The sequence below is a fragment of the Onychomys torridus genome, chromosome 4 (genome assembly GCF_903995425.1).
Source record: "Onychomys torridus chromosome 4, mOncTor1.1, whole genome shotgun sequence".
NCBI lineage: Eukaryota > Metazoa > Chordata > Mammalia > Rodentia > Cricetidae > Onychomys > Onychomys torridus.
In genome coordinates this window covers 26,752,208-26,771,334 of record NC_050446.1, presented here as the reverse complement: position 1 = coordinate 26,771,334, position 19,127 = coordinate 26,752,208, and the positions used below count along the sequence as shown (strand labels likewise).

The 19,127-nt window shown below is 38.2% G+C and overlaps 1 protein-coding gene across 6 annotated transcripts in view; it reads right to left on the bottom strand.

The window, feature by feature from the left end:
- The window catches only part of Mbd5 (methyl-CpG binding domain protein 5), a 148,296-nt gene that overhangs the window by 8,671 nt on the left and 120,498 nt on the right, over window positions 1-19,127 (bottom strand). For all 6 annotated transcript variants that reach the window (XM_036183292.1, XM_036183291.1, XM_036183297.1 and 3 more), the window contains one exon: window positions 6,688-6,761. In XM_036183292.1, coding sequence (XP_036039185.1) covers window positions 6,688-6,761 — 74 coding nt within the window. The remainder of the gene's footprint in view (window positions 1-6,687; window positions 6,762-19,127) is intronic.

Sequence of the window (19,127 nt, the reverse complement as noted above, 5' to 3'; positions counted from 1 at the left end):
AAGACTCCCTGAGTTCTTAAAGGGGACAATTAATCAAATTTGGGTTTTCCAGTCCCGAGAGCCTTCCTGTGGAGTCTCCGCTAGTATTTTCTATTTCCTGCTGACATTTAATAATAAACATTTTTACTAATGGACACTCTAAACCCTAACTGATTAAGCAACAGACATTCATATAATCACATTTATAGTCATTAATGGAGATAATTGCCACTTCTCATCTCCTTTGACTATATTGTCATATTATCTTTATCTTTACTAGTTAAAAAGACAATAAAAAGGCCAGGTAAAATCTGTGAATGATATAAGATGTAAGTGTGAACTGAGAAATTATGTATGACTTTATAAGATTCACTTTAGAATGTCTGGGACTCATTTCAGGTAGAACATAACAAATTTGCATAAAAACAGAAAGTCAAGAACTCTGTACTCTAAAAATCTAATCATAAAGCAGATGAGAATTTAAGACAATTAAAAACGCTAAGTTGAATTTACTTTTTTTTCCTTTCTTTTTTTTTTTTTGGAGCTGAGGATCAAACCTGGAGCCTTGCGCTTGCCAGGCAAGTGCTCTACCACTGAGCTAAGTCCCTAACCCCGAATTTACTCTTTTTTATTGTTTAGGAGTTTCATATATGTATATGATTCATTTTCATCAAATCTACAACCCTGATATTTCTCCTCCTCCTGCTACCACTTTCCCTCCCAACTTCATGTGCTCCCCTTCCCCCTCCTCCTCCCCCTCCTCCTCCTCCCCTTCCTTCTCCTTCTTCTTCTCCTCCTCCTTCCTGTCCACCTCTTCTTTAAAACCCACTGAGTCCACTTGGTGCTACCTGTATGTCCATGGGTATAAGACCATTGACTAAAGTATGATAGGCTCTCAGCGGCTATAGCCCTGAAGAAAAGTGACTCTCCTTCTCCACAGCCCTCAGTTGCTCCTCAGTTAGGGGTAGAGTCCCTGCCCTGTCCATGCTGGAATTTTGGCTAGCCTGCTTCTGTACATCAGTCACAGCGCTGTGTGTTTTGCGTGTAGTCATGTCTGGCAAATACTCTTTACTGCAGATGTGCACTACCTCTGGCTCTTAAAATCTTCCTGTTGCTCCCCCTTCTGAGATGAACCTTGAACCTTGGGAGGAAAGGTGTGATACAACTATCTTATTTAGAACTTAACATTTCACAGTTTCTTATTCTTTACATGTTGACCAGTTGTGGGTCTCTACACTAATCACCATCTACTAAAAAGAAGTTTCTCTGATGAGGGTTGAGAGATGTATTAATTTATGGATATAAACAGCTTAGGAACAGTTTGCTACTATATCCATAATATTATTGGAAGAATAATAGTAGTAGCTTCTCCCCTAGGGCCTGTGACCTTGCCAGCAATGAGGTTTTTTTTTTGTTGTTGTTGTTGTTTTTTTTTTGTTTGTTTTGTTTTTTACCAAGTTAGTGGTACCAGGCATGCATTATATCTTGTGGATAAGGTCTTAAATCTAGTATGTAAATAAGTTGTTGGTTGCTCCCTAATACCCATGCCACTATTGCACTAGTGAGTTTGTATTGCCAGGATGCTCATTCTTGTAGCTTGCTTGGTTCACAGCTGGATAAGAAAGTGGATAATTTTTCCTCCTGGTAGCCTACAAAGTATCTCTATCTAGCACTATGAAAGCTCTTCAGTAGGGATGAAACTTCCAAATTGGTACCAGCTTGATTTCTCCATGTTCCATAACGCAGGTATGTGGTGGCATTTCTCAGTTTTAAAGTGAAAATATATTTGGCTTATTTTTATCATTTACTACTTTCCAGCTTTATAAGATATCAAGTAACTAGAAGAATTTGTACACATAGAAAGCTGGATCACCTTGTAATTGAAAATAATAATAATAATGTATCAAAAAGCTTTGGAATTTTTCTTTTGTAGAACCACTTCTTTAAGCAAAAGATTAACCTAAATTGTTAAAATGTTACTTCTTCTTATGGTAAGAATGTGATTATTATGTCAATTCAAAGATATTCATTTATGATATGGTAGTTTAAGATATTTACAATTAAAATGATTACATAAAATTCTAAACATTTACTTCATGTTTCAACTGGCAAACATATTGGATAATTTATTTCTTTTACTTTCAACCATATATGCCACGTACTATGTGTGAGGCTCTCTATATTATTATCTATGTTATAATAATCCTAAAGTAGGAATTAATATGCACATTTTATATGCTGAATGTAGACTCATGGAGATTAAGCAACATACTCACAGGCATAGAGCTATGAAGCAGCAGAAAACGGGACATGAAGCCAGGTCAAGAATCAACCTTTTAAATCTCTGGACACTTTTGCTTTTCAGACATTTCTTCTTCTTAGTCTACAACAATACTTAAATCTCTGTCATCGCTGTGGTTTGAGTGTAAACTGTTGTACATATGAGAACACTTGGTCCAGTTAAACCTTTAGGAAGTAAGTGGACTCCTGGGAGATAGGCCTTGAGGTTTTAAACCTTGCTCCACTCCCTGTTGACTCTCCACTTCCTGAGTGATGATGCAATGTGACCAGCCAGCTTTCAGTTCTTACCACCATGCCTTACCAGCCTGCGGTCAAGGGTTCCCTACCAGAATGGACTGTGTCCCTGTGGAACGGTCAACCAAAATAAACCCTTTCTCCTGTGAATGGCTTTTGTCAGGTATTTTTCTCACAATGAGAAAGTAACTAAAAACAAAACAAAACAAAAAAATAAAAAACAAAAAACTTCTATTGCAGCTCTGGTGAGATAATGCAGCTGCTCAGAGTACCACTGCTCTTGCACAGGACCTGTGTTCAGTTTCCTGCTGCTGCGAACCACAGGTAACTCCAGTTCTACAGGATCTGACTCTTTAAGACCATCACAGGCACCAGGCACACACATGGTATACATACAGTCCAGGCAACACACACACACACACACACACACACACACACACCAAACAACGACAAAAATAAAAAACAACAAACAAAAAATCTAAAAATAAAACATCCCACCTTTACTGTAGTTTTCTAGGAAAACTTCACAGGAAGAGTACAGAAGACAGTGAACATCTGTGATCTCCCCCTCTCTGCTTCCTTATTTTATTCCACAACCCATGATCGCTTTGTGTTGGAATTCTGGCCCACCCCTTGGGGACCCAGCCTGTGTCAGGATGTGAAGCCTCCTTTAGGGAAAAGCCCCTCCATTCTTATTCCTCGTCCCTTCCTCCCTTTCTCGTCATGAAGTGGGCAGATCTCTGCTTTTCCTCTTTGCCTTCCTTTCCCTCCCTCTCTCTTCTTCCCTCTCCCTCTCTCCCTCTCTCTCTATCTGTCTATCATGATAAACTCTCCACATGGACACTGTGTCTGCATGGTATGAGTGACTCTCTACCATGCCACACCACTGCATCCCACACTGTATCATTACACTGTATATCACCAAAGGACTGGAAACTGGTCTTGCTGTGGTCACATGGCCACCAAACTGCCCAACACAATGGAGATGTCTCACTTCTTGACTTACTGGATCGCTGTTGATGGATTCAATCTTTGTTTGCTTTCTCTTTTTGAGACAGGTTCTCACTCTCTGGCTTATGCGAGACTTGAACTCATGGTGATCCTCCTGCCTCAACCACCCCAGAGGGCTGTGATTACAGGCCAAAGCCACCATGCCCAGCTTCAGTCTTTGTCTTCTAAAGCCTTCCTCTCTCCCCCTGGTTCTTCTCCTCTTTACTAGTCATTGTCCCACCTTCTTTCTGTTAAATGTCTAATTTTCCAGCATTCAGTCCTTAGTGCACTAATCTCCAAGTTGGCAGAGCACCTCTATATGACTGTAACCTTTGTACACATCAAATGCCAGTTTCCCAGTCTCAGACTTACCTGTCAGCTCTCTCCACAACAGATCCCTCCATATTTCTATTTTAGTTACTGCTTCTATTCCCTTCCTAATCATGCAAGCCCAAGTCCTCGGTTGCTTTCTTTCCTATTTCGATTATCACCACATTTTGTTAATTTTACCTCCTAAATATTTCCTGAGCACATTTCTTCTCTTCCATCTTTATTACTGCTTGGGTCCTTCCTTGGCTACTGGCATGAACTCCTAGATGATCTTCTACCACGTTTTCTTAAGATTTCTCCTCTTCTACATTCCTATCAAGGTGAAAATCTGACCACCTGGCCCACTTTGGGTACTTCAAGTAAAGCAAAGAGCCAGTATATTGGCTCCGGCTTATACTTCTGCCAATACACTTAAAATGGTCTAGCTGATGCTTTCCCCCAATTTAGTACCAACATTATCTAAATACTGTCCTACCTGAGCCCATTTTGGTAATGAGTCAGCTATGGCTTAGTTGTCATCTCTAGGAACCATTCTTTCTGTTTTGTTTTGTTTTCTTTCTTTCTTCTTTCTTTCTCCCTCTCTCCCTCCCTCCCTCCCTCCCTCCCTCCCTCCCTCCCTTACTTCTCCTCCTCCTCCTCCTCCTCCTCCTTCTTCTTCTCTCTGTCTCTGTCTCTGTCTTTTTCAGTCAGGGTTTCTTTACATGGCCTGTCCTGGAACCCACCATGTAGAGCAGGCTGGCCTTGAACTCAAGAGATCCACCTGCCTCTGCCTCCTGAGTACTGGTATTAAAGGGATGTGCCAAGATGCCCAGCTCTAGGAACCAGTCTTTGTTGAGTTCACTGTTCCTTCTCTGTGTTTCTCATATATACTTACATATTATAATGCTTTCCTCGCTATTTTCATGCTTTGTGTATTTCTGAATCTGTCGCTAAGGAATATAGCACTGTGCCTGGCACAGTTTTTTCCTAAATTAGGAATAAATAAAATTGGGAACAAATGAATAAATAAGTGATTTGGTTCAATATCCCTTATTAGTTATGTAACTTTCAACTAATTATTCAAGATATTTGGGTCTGAGTGTCCTCATTGGCAAATGGGCTCAGTAATTGTGGCTTATCTTGTGACTGGGAGAATAACACAAAAGAAAACAATGGTTGTGTGTAATGCAAAACCTTGCACTGGTGTACAAAAGGCCAGCCAGTGTGGTTGAGAGATCAATATGATAAATATGGCTGCATCTTACTACTTCTGCTTTGTGTTTTCTTCTTTCTCTCTAACCTGTGTGCTAAACTGTATGATTACTTATGATTAAGAGCACTGCTTTAGACAGTTCCATATTAATTGATCACAAACAGTAAACTGGCTCTAAAGAAATAATTTTAAAATTGTGTGTTATGCATTGCCTTTCAGAAGTGGTCTAAGTGAAATGTAGGGAATGGGGAGAAATCCAGTTTATCTTGAGCAGAGTTTGTAAGTATCTGAAGAAAGTTACTCACTTCTGTTTCACCAACTGCTTCTTGCAGATAACCCAAGTACATAGTCTGCTTCCCAGACAGAAACATCTGGGGTCTTTTAAACAAAAGCATAGGCACCACTGAGCATCCAACGACTCACTATAAATGTGTGACATTGGTATTTCACAATATCCCTCCTTTTGCTTGCATTAATTTTACTGTTCTTGTCCTACATCCAACCTCTGCAGGGGAAGTGCCACTTCAGAGGAGAGAAACTGGATCTTTTATGGAAGATCTACAGCTAACAACCTAAGTGAAACTGGTACTTTTAAAAGGATGGTGAGTGGGGCTAGTAAGTGGTAGAGTGCTTGTGTATTTACAACACTCTGAGCTCTACCCCCAGCACCACATAAAATAAATATAAAAAACTCTGATAAAATGTCAAGTCAAAACCAGCAAAGACTAAGCCTATGTCTTCAGGGTGTATGTAAGGATCACTTTACAATTTACTTTTTACATTTACTTAGTGTGTGTGCTCATGTGCGCAGTGCACCCACTACAATGTGCACATGTGGAGATCAGAGTAAAATTTAGAGAAGCTGGTTTCCTCCACTTTGTCAGTCTAGGGTTTCCAGGGACCATCAGGCTCAGGGGCAAATATCTTTGCTGAGTCAGCGATCTTGCCAGCCCTGGTATCTAATATTTGGTTGTTGGAAAATGGGGAACTGAGGAGGTATGTCAATAACATGGTTGAAAATAATCCTCTGTATCCACATTCAGAACTACATTTGTTTCTCTACCTTAATGTGAAACAATGATTACAATTCATAAAGTACCTTATAAAAATGCTTTGCAATATTACCTGCTTAATCTGTATATTTTATTCATCAAAGCAATCCAGGAAGACTTGAATCATGGTGGTTCAAAGTTCAACTTCGTATTAGAATTCTAGGAGAATTTATACTCAAGTCCCTAACTCTGGGGAGACAAACAGCACAGCCACTAGCATGGCTTTGACCGGTGGGGACCTGCCAACAATTGTACATGTATATGACAGGGTGCTTGCTCCCTCTCCAGTACTTGAACGGCAAACAACAGACTCACTAAACTTGGAGAGCATATTTAATTGTCATTAAAGATGTACTAATCACACTTTTTTTTCCTGTAAGTTAGGAGGTGAGGATGGAGGAAGGAAAGAATGGGTGAAGAAGCAAATCCCACATGCCAACACAAATAAATTACATAGAAAACGTCTTTTTGTAATAGATTGTTTGAGGTGTCCATTATGGCCCTCTGATGAGAAATATCAAAGAATAGTACCTGGGTCACAACATGAAACCAATCAGTGAGATGTCACAGTCCCTGAAGGAAAGACAAATTGAAAATCAAAGTGCTTACTTTCTGTTCCTTCTCCGGACTCGGCTGTAGGCTTCTAAACCTTCTGTTAGGGTCTTCAACTTCTCGGGCTCCACCTAAGTGAAGGTATGAAGACCAAACCACATTACCCAGACCTGTAATTGTTGAACATGCTTTTCATTTTACTTTCTTGCTGGATAGTGAGTGTGGCACTGGGAAAGGAGCTCCTCTCACCCCAGCCATCAAATGTCCTGTCCTTGCTCGATTCCAGGCAGATTCTGGGACTTTTAAGTTGAAGCATCAGTGGAAATGAAAGGCAGTTTGGCTTTGACATTGCCAGTGTTTTGAAAATAAAAAGCCTGGAATTTAAATAACTTTCCACACACACAATCATATAGCTCACAAGTCCTGGCCCACTTTCTCCACAGCCTTATGCTCTCAAAGGTAAGTGTGGTTGGTGGTCAGGGAAGAGGAGCTTTAGACAGGCTGGAATCTTATCTCATTTTTTTAAAACAGGAATTAAACATTTAAATATTCTTTATTTAAAAGGTTTTAGATCTTTTTTTTCTTATTTCATTTGTATGAATGTTCTCCCTGAATGTGTGTATGTGCACCTTGTGCAATACTGGTGTTTGTGGGCATCAGATCTTCCTGAACTGGAGTTACAGATGGTTATGAGCCACCAAGAGGGTGCTGGGAACTGAACTTGGGTCCTCTGCAAGGACAATGCTCTGAACTGCTGAGTTAACTCTCCAGTCCCAGACACTTACATTTTCTAGGCCTCATTTTCCCTGTCGATAAAAGGTCATTAATACATATCTTGCAGCTCTGTTTTCTGTGATCAGTAGGATGGAAGGATGTACACAGCCTAGTGAAAAGCAATTATTATGTAGAGTGCATTAGGCACCCAAGAGGCCAGAAAATGAGAAGGGTAGGAGCCTGCTGTAGGAAGGAGGCCCATACTTTGCAGGCCTCTCTCTCCTGCCCTGCCATCACTGCAAATCTGTGAAGTCGGCTTACTCCACAGAACTTGGCCACTCAGTGGGACTGGGTATTTGCATGCATGGGGTGTGTGCATACCTACTGCCCCTCCCTCAAGAAAAGCAAAAAAAAAAAAAAAAAAAAAATGAGGGGAATGTGTATGCATCAAAATGCCTTTGGAAATATTTTGCTATTTTTGATGATCTTAAAAAAAAAAAGCTATCCCTTATCAGTATGCTCCTCACTAGTAAGCCACTTTTATATAAAAATTTCAGAGTTTGGGAAAAGCTTCATGGATAGGAAATACTTATCAGCAAAGAAATTAGCTTTTGTCTTTAAATTTTAATGATACACATGAATGTCATTTATAAATAATTTCTCTGTGACCTCCTCCTCAGACTAGCACACACTAAGAATAACAAAGTGTTTCCACTTTCATTTCTGAGAACAGACATTTCTATCTGTTCAGTCAAGTGACACAACGGTATTCATTTGTGTAGCTTCGTATTTTGTCTCAAAGAAACCAAGTTTGCTAGAAATATCTGATAGAATATGTGCCAGAACAAACGACATCTTTGTGCCTGCCACACTTCATAAGGAGATGTGTCATACTGTCCAAATAAGCCCAAGTAAGCTGAATGTATCCATCCACATCTCTAAAATACAGAGGCTTTTATGTACAGTATCACATTCCTTGGTAAAGTTTTATTTTGTGTGCACATTCATGAAAGGAACACACAAGATATTATACATACTACATTTACAGAACTATAATTCAGTTACACCTTTCTTGTTTTTTGAGATTGTATTTTTCTCTACAATTGTCTCATTGTATAACTCATGCTTAACTTCACTTATTTTTAAGTGAACTTCCTGCCTATAGGAGGGAAGCCTCCCTGCACAGAAAGCTCTGTCTAACCCAGGTCTCCCGTGGCAACGACAGACCTCAAAATTGTGATGAAGCACAGAATTTAGGTTCACATTGAAACAAAAGATGCAACAATTAGCCTGCTGGCCTTAATTTTAAAAACTTGTTAGGTTGCCTTTAATCCTATCACCTGGGAGGCAGAGGCAGGCAGATCTCTGAGTTCAAGGCCAGCCTGGTAGACATAGGGAGTTCCAGGACAGTCAGGGCTACACAGAGAAAACCCTGTCTCGAAACACAACCCCACAAACAAAACAAAACAAACGAACAAAAATTTGATGGGTCAGAATATTTTTAAATTTTCAATTTATAATTTCAACTAAGTGAAGAATAGGAGCAGCAAAAAAATTGTGCTGTTTTGTGTAAAAAGAACTACTTTATCATTTAATCTGATAATCTTACATACTAATTTTATTTTACATTATGAGAGTAATGAGTGTAAATAATATGGCCAGAATTGAACTGTTCTGATTTCAAAATATTCAACCTCTTTCTACCAAATTAAGTCCAGCATGAATAAAATATAAAATCATTTTACAGCTAAGAAAGCCATATTAAAAATATACATATATATATATATATAAATATATACACACATGTAAATATAATATACATCATAAAAGTTAGGCTAGTAGGCTATTTAAAATAAACATGTTACTGACATTTAGTAACATGTCCAAATTTATCTGTGATTAAATATTTTATTAATCTGTTCGTGTGTGTGCATGCATGTGTTGGTGATACGGCTCATGCGTGTAGGTCTGAGGACAACTTGCATTAGTCAGTCCTCGTCTTCCACTATGTGGGTCCCAGGGATTGAACTCAGGTCCTTGGGCTTGGAAGCAAGCATCTTTATCTGTTGTGCTATGATCAATTTTTAAATGCCTGGATAATTTTCCAGTGGTCTTTAATTTTCCGAGTTTATTACCTATCATAGTCTCTTCATTTCAATCTGCTTCTGAAGCAGTCACACTGAGCTACATTATTCATAGATGGTTCAGTGGCCTGGAGTAATGAGAGTAGTTTCTGAAACTAAACCAAAGGAAGGCACACCACTGCATTTCTGTGATAAAACCATATATATATTTATGTTTATATTCATACATACATATATATCCCCAGGAAATGTTTATTTAATATGTGTATGATATATATCATATATATGATAATATATCATATATATATATATACACACACTGTATATTGTTTCTGAGGGAAAAATTGGTTATTTACAAAATATTAAAAACTCTTTAAAAGTACTCCTACAGATGGTATCAGAGAGGAACAAAATATATTCAGATTCTCATCAAATGAAAATCATGCTTAATGATTTAATTAAGACTTCCTTATAAATTAGTTAACATATAAATAAAAAACAGGGAAATCAAGCATATAAATATAACATTAAAAATATTAAACACACAAATATTTTTATAAAACTTAACTGGGGAAGCAGGTTATTTGAAGATACTGAATACTTTATCTATAATAGATTCTAGTATACTTACAAGTCAGGTTATTCCTAGCTTGGTGAGAAACTGGTAGAATACTTTATCATCTTACCTTTGGTCATAATCTCAGAGTCTCATTCTAGTAATAATGCTGCCACTAGTAAGGTCCACCACTGCACCACCCTTCCTACTTGTCTAACAATGATAAAAAGCCATTCCCATCACATTTCCAAGGCAATTCTGTACAGAAATTGAAAAATAATCTTAACATTCACATGGAACAAAGGATCCTGGATAGCCACATATACTCCTGAACTAAAACACAAACCAAACAAATCTCTGCTGAAGATGTTCTCATTGCTGAAATCCACATTAACCAAAACATATCGACACTGGTGTGAAACCTGACACACTATCAAGGGACTCAATTAGAGGATAAAAAGATATAAGTCCAAGCCACCTGAATATTGTCAAAGATGACAAAAACACACATTGGGGAAAAGACAGCATCTTTAACAAATGGTGTTGGGGAAACTGGATACCTACAAGTACAAAATTGAAACTTTATCCTTCTCTCTCAACCTGCACACAAATCAACTACAAATGCACCAAAAAGTTCAATGTTAGAACTGAAACTCTAGAACTTCTAGAAGAAAGAGTAAAGAGGACAGGCTCAGGCAAGGACTTTCTGAATAGGACTCTGGTCACTCAGGAAATAGGACTGCAGTGGTTTGAATGAGTATGGCTCCCATAGGCTAATGTATTTGAAAGTTTGCTCCCTAGTTGGTGGAACTGTTTGGGAGGGATTAGGAGGTGTGCCCTTGTTGGATGAGGAGTGTCACTGCAGGCTTCAAAAGACTCTTTCGCCTCCCAGGGCTCTCTCTGCCTTGTGGATATGGATCAAGATGTGAGCTCTAAGCTGTTCTTTTGCTCTGCCATCATGGACTCTAAGCCCCTGAAACCACAAGCCAAATCAAATGCTTTCTTTTATAAGTTGCCTTGGTCATGGTGCTTTATCACAGTAATAGTAATTAATAGTGACAGTAATAGTAACTAAGACGAGGACCAGCAAGTGGCATCACATGAATTCTTCTGTCCTATAAAGGAAAATAGTAGACTGAGGAGGCATCCCACAGAATGGGAAAAATAATTGACTAGCTATATATCTGACAGAGGATTAGTGTCTAGAATGTGCAAAGAACTAAAAAAAAAAAAAAAAAAAAAAACCAAAATACCAGAAAAACAAACAACTCAGTTAAAAAGTGGGCTATGGAACTGAACAAAGTTCTTTGAAGATGAAATAAAAATGATCAGAGAATTTTTTTAATTGTTCATGATCCTTAACTACCATGGAAAGGTGAATTAAAACTACTTTGAGATTTTATCTTACCCTAGTCAGAATGGCTAAGTTTAAGAAAATAAAGCCAACAAATGTTAGCAAGGTTGTGGGAATGGGAACCTTCATTCATTTTTGTTGGGAGTACAAGCTGGTACAGCCACTGTGGAAATCTGTGTGGTAGTTTTCCAAAAACAAAACAAAACAAAACAAAAAACCCCCCAAAACTAGAAATAGATTTCCTCTATGCCTCAACTATACCACTTCAACACAGTCCAAGAGAAGAATTCTAAGTGCTTGTGAGAAAACTTCAAGAAACCCAGACAAGAATCTCATGACCTCAGTTTCTTCAAAAACAGAATTGTTCTTGGAATGTGTTTTCATGCCTCTCCAGTGTAGCAGATAGGATCGAGTTGACTTCAGCTGTTGTTATTCATATTCCCCTATGGAAAAACATGTTTTGTCACGTGTGGCTTGCCTTTGTGATTGAACAATTTCTCACTTGACGCTTTTTACCCCTCAGAGTATAAATTGTCCAGTGCTCTGAATAAAGCTGGCTAGTGCATAAGACTTTAATCCCCCTCATTTATCAGCTCCATCCTCCCATGTCCCACCACCTTTAGAGTGATCAACATACCATGATTGGGCGGGCATGCAGATTCAAAAGAATCTACAACTACAGTAACTAATGTTCCTCCACTTTTATAGCTGCTCTACTCACAATAGTTAGGACATGGAAGCAGTGTAGATATCCGTCATCTGATGAATGGATAATAAAAGTGTGGTACTTCTATGCAATGGAATTTTATTCAGTTGTAAAGAAAAAAGAAATCATGAGATTTGCAGGTCAATGTAAGGAACTGGAAAATATACCGAGGAAGCCCAGACTCAGGAAGACAAATCTTGCATGTTTTCATTCATATGTGGATCTTACCATTGAATCTTTAGATTTGTGTGTTTAAACTGGAGTATAATTTAGGAAAGTAGAAAATCTAAGATGATTAGTGGAAGGTGAAAGAAAGATTTTAAGGATGAAGAATCAAAGGGGAGGAATAGGGATGAAAGTTTAAATAGAGGAATGGGAGAGTAAAACCAAGTGTGTGTGTGTGTGTGTGTGTGTGTGTGTGTGTGTGCGCACGCGCGCGCGCATGCGGGGGTAGGTAGAAGATAGATAACCAGCACTGAAGTTGTTTGAAAAAACATAAAAACCTAGTATTAAATTAAGCTTCATATATACATGTATTCGAGAGACATTTAATTGGGATTATTCTGCAAGCAAGATAATGCTCCTCCCAGAAGCCATAGATGGTCAAACAAAAAGCCCTTTGCCAGGTGTTGCATTCTTTCTTTCCAGTTACTGGTCAGTGGTATCTTGGAGTTTCCAAAAACAATATAGGATATTGCATGGTTTATGGGTGCCCACCAAGAACTTGATGGTAAAAATCTATTGTGAAGATAAAGCATTTTTTGGTCACAGGATATGGAGAAATCAAGTTGTTATTAAACAGGAAGCTTCCTTTCTTGACTAGTTTATGTAGTACCAGAGGATGCTGTATAGGCTTTGGTGGGGGTGAGGTGGGGGGAGTTATCAATAGTCAATAGTCTTACCTAGATATGAATCCTATGAGATACAATGATCAGTGAGACAAGACTATCCACTAACGATAGTGGCATGAATGTTATGGGGGCAACCACACACTTTCTGATAGGATTTAAGAACTGTTCCACAGAAGGAAACACATGCCTAGTTCTGTACATCTATCTGTTCAAGAATCCCGGTCCAAGGGTGAATTTACTACTACTTTATTAAATGGACATGGTATCAAGCTACCCTGTAAATTTGTATGTCTCTCTCCATAGATCGGTCTAAGGACAAATGATGGAGTACCAGTCATATCACGGATTTCATAACAGAAATGAGACATTTGCCTCCCATTCTATTGCTAGCATGTCTTGGGGTTCTGGGTGATGAAGAATACTATGTGTAAAGTTAGAAGACCAAGGTTTGGATCTGCCCGAACAGCCTGTGACTCATGTTCTTAGCAATGCCTCTCCTCTGAGCCTCAGTTCTCTCCTCCATAAAGTGGAGATAAAGATTACATCTTGATTAGTCAGAGATCTGAATGAACATGAACACAAATCTGCTTTACAAACACCAAAGTAGCCTTTCTCAAAATGCTACTGACACATGTGATAATGTTTTAAGTAGAACATTATAAAATCAATATTTTAACCATTATGTATTTATATAAATTCATATTTAAAAATAAACCTCGTAGGATATTTGAAGAATGAAGTTATTTAAATTGTGAAAGTGGCATCAAGCTTAGTATATGAATGCACAACTAGTATTTGTTGATGGAATAAATCAATCAATACATAAAAGAAAAAAATAGTAAATGAACAATAGTACAAGTGCTAAGGAGTGCTAGTTAAACTCTGGCAAACACAGATGTGAAGTAATACATAAATATGAAGCATTTGTTATCTATTATAAAATTATTAAATAGAAACATTGAAGATAACAGTAAATACTTAAAAAGAACATCTTTAAAGTGAAAAATCCAACTAACTTTAGAGTAATATTATTTCAGTACTTTTGAGATGACAGAAATTAGTGATAAGTAATAACTTTGGTATAAAAGTTGATTTATTTGTGATAAGAAGGATGAAGATAATTTCCCAGTTGTAGAACTGGTAAGAAAGCTCTTCATAAAGCCTGGCATTTCAGTGTGCCAACCAGGCCCCTCCCCCAATCATCTTCTTATCCATGTTGCTCTCATCAGCACTTTGGCAGCCACTTCTGGTCTACTGGGATTGAAGTATTTTTGAGTGCTACAGAATTACTAAGAAGTAAATCTATATTAAGTATCTTATCAAGCCATGATACATCAACAGAATAAAAGTTTGGGGCAATCTTGAATTTCTAGGAAAATGTGTCACAGAAGCATGGATTTGATTCACCTTAGATTTTAGATTCCATTTGCTGCTGTCTAGATGAAAATTGCATTAAAGCTTGGGAACTGGAATCTACACTGATCTTAGTTATCAGACTGAGGAGGGATAAACTTCTGAGTCTGGTTCAATCTTGCTTATGGGGGAAAAAAGGTCACTACAGTGAAGTTTATAGTCTTACCTACCTTTTCACTCAGTCTAGTATTTTTCTTGATATTCATATCTTTGGGCTGATCTAGTTCTTCATTATTACTATCTTTCAAATTTGGATTAGTGGCTGACTTTGTTGGCCTGGATTTATCTTTCTTATTACCTCCAAACATGACTCTGCTTCATTTCTAAGAAGACTCTTATGCCAACAGAGCATTGGTTGCCTTTGTCATAATGCTAGCCAAAATGTAGCTCCACAACTGTGGCTATCTAGGAAAAGATTCATTTCCAGCACTGGTTAGGAAGACAGAGTAGGAAGTGTGAACATACAAGGAACATTTGGGATACAGAATCACAGTACTAAGACTACAACTTAGCTATTACCTGTCATCAAGTACACAAACACCATTATTTAAAATAAATTAAGGAAGGCATGCCTCCCAAAGTGCATTCCCAGGTGCAATCTTTTAAATTCATAGCCCTGGAGCATAAATACTGCCAATTTTTAGTTATGCACCAAATTCTCAAAAGCCTGTGCATGTGACAATGCTGAACCAAAAAACAGAAACCATGCTGCCTCCAAATGAGTAAGTTTTAATAAGGATGAAGTTGACAGCTTTAGTCAATCAACCAGAGAGCCATCTTTACACTATCCCTGCAAAGACAACCATGCAGACCAAGTCACAGTGTCAATCTAGGAAGGGAGCTCCTGCGCACTGATGCTATCTGTAGAAATTTCTCTGGTTATTTAACAAGTGCCTCTCTATTGTCCTTCCATGAATGTTTCATGGAAAGGAAACATTTCTGTGTCACTCTGGTGATGTCTTTAAAGTTCAGAATACACATAGAAGTACAATGAAATATGAAGAACAAAGGGATAGCATCGAAATCAGTGAAAAGATTTATTCATAATAAATAAGAATTTTATGTTTTGATTATTATTGAGTAGCAACCTTTTAAGGCTAGTTCATACATGATCATAAGTGGCAGGTGGTACCTATTTATCTAAGAGAGTATTAACATATAGGCCATACAAAGAAGAAAAACAAAACCATACAGAAAACAAATGACCCAATTCATCAAAATGAACTAATATATCTGAACAGAGACTTTTCAAAAGAAATATGGATGGCTAATATATAAATTAACAAGTGTTTGACATCATTAGACAAAGGAAATGCAAATTAAATCCACTTGGCATTTTGGTCTCATTCAAGAGAGAATGGCTATCATCAGGAAATGACAACAAATATTCTCAAGTATGCAGAGAAAGAAGAACCCTTATGCGGTGAAAGTGCAAACTGGTGCTCCCACTATAGAAAACAGTACAGTGGTTATTCAAACAGCTAGAAACAGAGCTGTCATCTGACCCACACATTCCACTCCTGCACGTATATTCAAGGGAATCTACATTCTATTAAAGAGATACTCTCTCATCCATGTTCATTGTTGCTCTATTCACAAAATAACCTGGAAGACAAATTAGCCTAGATGTTTATCAACTGATGAATGGATGTTGAAAACATGGTACATATGCACAATGGAATTTTATTTAGCTGGAAAGAAAAATACAATTAAGAAATCTGCATGTAAATGGATGGAATTTGAAAAAATTATGCTGAGTAAGGCCCAGAGAAACAAATGTCATATGTTCTTCATTTTTGGATCCTAGTTTTCCATTCTCCAAATATGCATGTTCAACTTGGAGTTACTGTAGAAGCCAAGCCATTGGGATGGGCTTGTATCAGGGAGGGGGATGGTAGAACATAAGAAATAGAAATAAAATGGGAATGCTGAGAATGGAAAAGTTTAAGCAGGGAAGTGATAGGGAGTGGATAGAGGAGATGACAGGACAGAGGGAAAGGTCAACCAAAATGAAAGATGTTTGAAAATATCATATTCAAACGAACTGGTAACCAAACTAAAGAAAATAGACTTCATACGGTAGATGTTGGGGCTGAGATGGGTCAGTGGTCAAGGGCATTTGCTGCACTTGCAGATAACCTGTGTTCAATCTCCAACACCCACATGGTGGCTCAAAACCATCTATAACTCCATTTCCAGGGAATACAATGTCTTCTTTTGACCTCCATGGGCACCATGTACTCAGGTGGTGCAGATATATGCATACAAGCAAAAACATAAAAATAAAAATCTTAAAAAAAAATTGAGCCTTTTGCTCCTCCAGATCCAATGTTCCAAGAGTCATCCTCAGCTCTGTAGCAGAAAACTTGATGCAGTCTCCCTTTCCTCTCTGATCCTATCCCCAGTGCATCACAAATGTCCTCTCCTTAAACCTTCCTTCACTTACTTATCCCATTATCCAAGCCTCCAACACCAGCAGGCATTTCCTGGGAACACAGCTGTCTAGCAGGCCATGGAAACAGGTAAGCCACCTGAAAACCTTCACCACTCCCTCTTCCCTTCCAAATCTAATCCCTTAGTCTCATCTCAGCTCTGCAACAGAACACCTGCTGCAGCCTTCCTTCATCCCCTTCCTACTATAAATTCCACAGACAGTCACTCCTCTCCACTCCATAGCTCTGCAGCAGAATGCCCATGGCAGCCTTTCCTACCCACTCAGTTTCCATCTCCTGTGCATCCCATTGATCTTCCGCTTCTAACCTCCCTCCCGGACTCTACTTTGTCCCAGCCCACAACCCCAGGAGGCACCCCCTGCTAACTCAAGGGCTGCTCCTGCCAGGGCAACAAGTAGGGGCCCAGCAGATACACATTTCTACTTCTGCTCCCCCAGATTCAATCAATCCAGTCTCATCCTCAGCTCTGCAGCTGGAAATCTGCTGTGATCTCCCTTTCCTCTGTGACCCTGTCCCCAATGGATCACAAAGATCTTCTCTTCCAACCTTCCATCCCCCAACTCATCCCAGTCTTCCAGTCTCCAACACCATCAGACATACACTGGGAACACAACAGCTGAGCATGCCAGGGAAACAGGTCCACTGAAAATCTCCTATCATGCAACACACAACCAGAACAATCTCCCAAAATCCAGTGAGGAAGCAGAAACTAAGGAACAAAACACTTACCTAACAGAGACAAAACCAGATATCATCACCCAGGCCTATAATCATCCCACTCCCAGAAGCCTAGATTACAATTGCTTATCAACAATAGGAAGTTTACAAACTCATGGAAACTGAGCAACTCTACTGAATGAAAAATATGTCAAGAGAGAAATAAAGAAAATAAAGACTTTGTAGAATTCAATGAAAATGATTGCACCATACACCCAAACTTAGGGGGCACAATGAAAATGGTGCTAAGAGGCAAGTTCATAGGAGTAAGTGTGTAAAAAGACAAAAAACAAAACAAAACAAAACAAAACAAAACAACAAAAAAACAACAAAAAAAACCCCAGAAACTGGAGAGATCTCATACTAGCAACTTTAATAGCACACACACCTGACAGCCCTAGAACAAAAAGAAGAAAACACACCCAAAGGATCAGAAATAATCGGCAAGAAATACTCAAACTTAGGGCTGAAATCAGTAAGATAGAAACAAAGAAAACAATACCAAGAATCAATGAAACAAAGAGTTGGTTCTTTGGGAAAATCAGTAAGAAAAACAGACGCTTATCTAAATTAACTAAAAGGAGAGCGAATATTCAAATTAACATAATCAGAAATGAAATGGGGGACATAACAACAGACACTGAGGAAATCCAAAGAATCATAAGGACATACTTTAAAAACCTGTACCACCACCCCCAAATTGGGAAGTCTAAAAGAAATGGATAATTTTCTCGATAGGTACCACTTACTAAAGTTAAATCAAGATCAGATAAACAATTTAAATAGACCTAATAACCCCTAAGGAAATAGAAGCAGTCATTAAAAGTCTCCCAACCAAAAAAAAGCCCAGGGACAGATGGTTTTAGTACAGAATTCTACCAGACTTTTAATAAGAGTTAACACCAATACTCCTAAAATTATTTCACAAAATAGAAACATAAAGAACATTACCCAATTTATTTTATGAGGCCACAGTTACCCTGATATCCAAACACACAGCAAAGAAAGATAATTACAGATCAATTTTCCTTAAGAACATACATATAAAAATATTCAGTAAAATACATGGAAACCTAATCCAAGGACACATCAAAAAAATCATTCACCATGATCAAGTAGGCTTCATCCCAGAGATGCAGGGATGATTTAATATATGAAAACCAGCAAATGTAATCCACTATATAAGCAAACTAAAAGAAAAAAAAAAGATCATTTCATTAGATGCAGAAAAGGCCTTTGACAAAATCCAACACCCCTTCATGATAAAAGTTCTGGAGAGATTAGGGATAAAAGGAACATATCTAAACATAATAAATACAGTTTACAGCAAGCCCATAGCTAACATCAACTTAAATGGATAGAAACTCAAAGCCATTACACTAAATTTAGGAACAATACAAGGTTGTTCACTCTCTCCATCTCACTCAATATAGTACATGAAGTTTTAGCTAGAGAGATAAGATAACAAGGGGATATAAATTGGAAAGGAAGAAGTCAAAGCATCATCACTTACAGATGATATGAGAGAATACATCAGTGACCCTTAATAATTTCATCAGGGAAACCCCTACAGCTGATAAACACTTTCAGCGAAGTAGCTGGACATAAAATTAATTCACAAAAATCAGTAGCTTTTCTATACACAAATG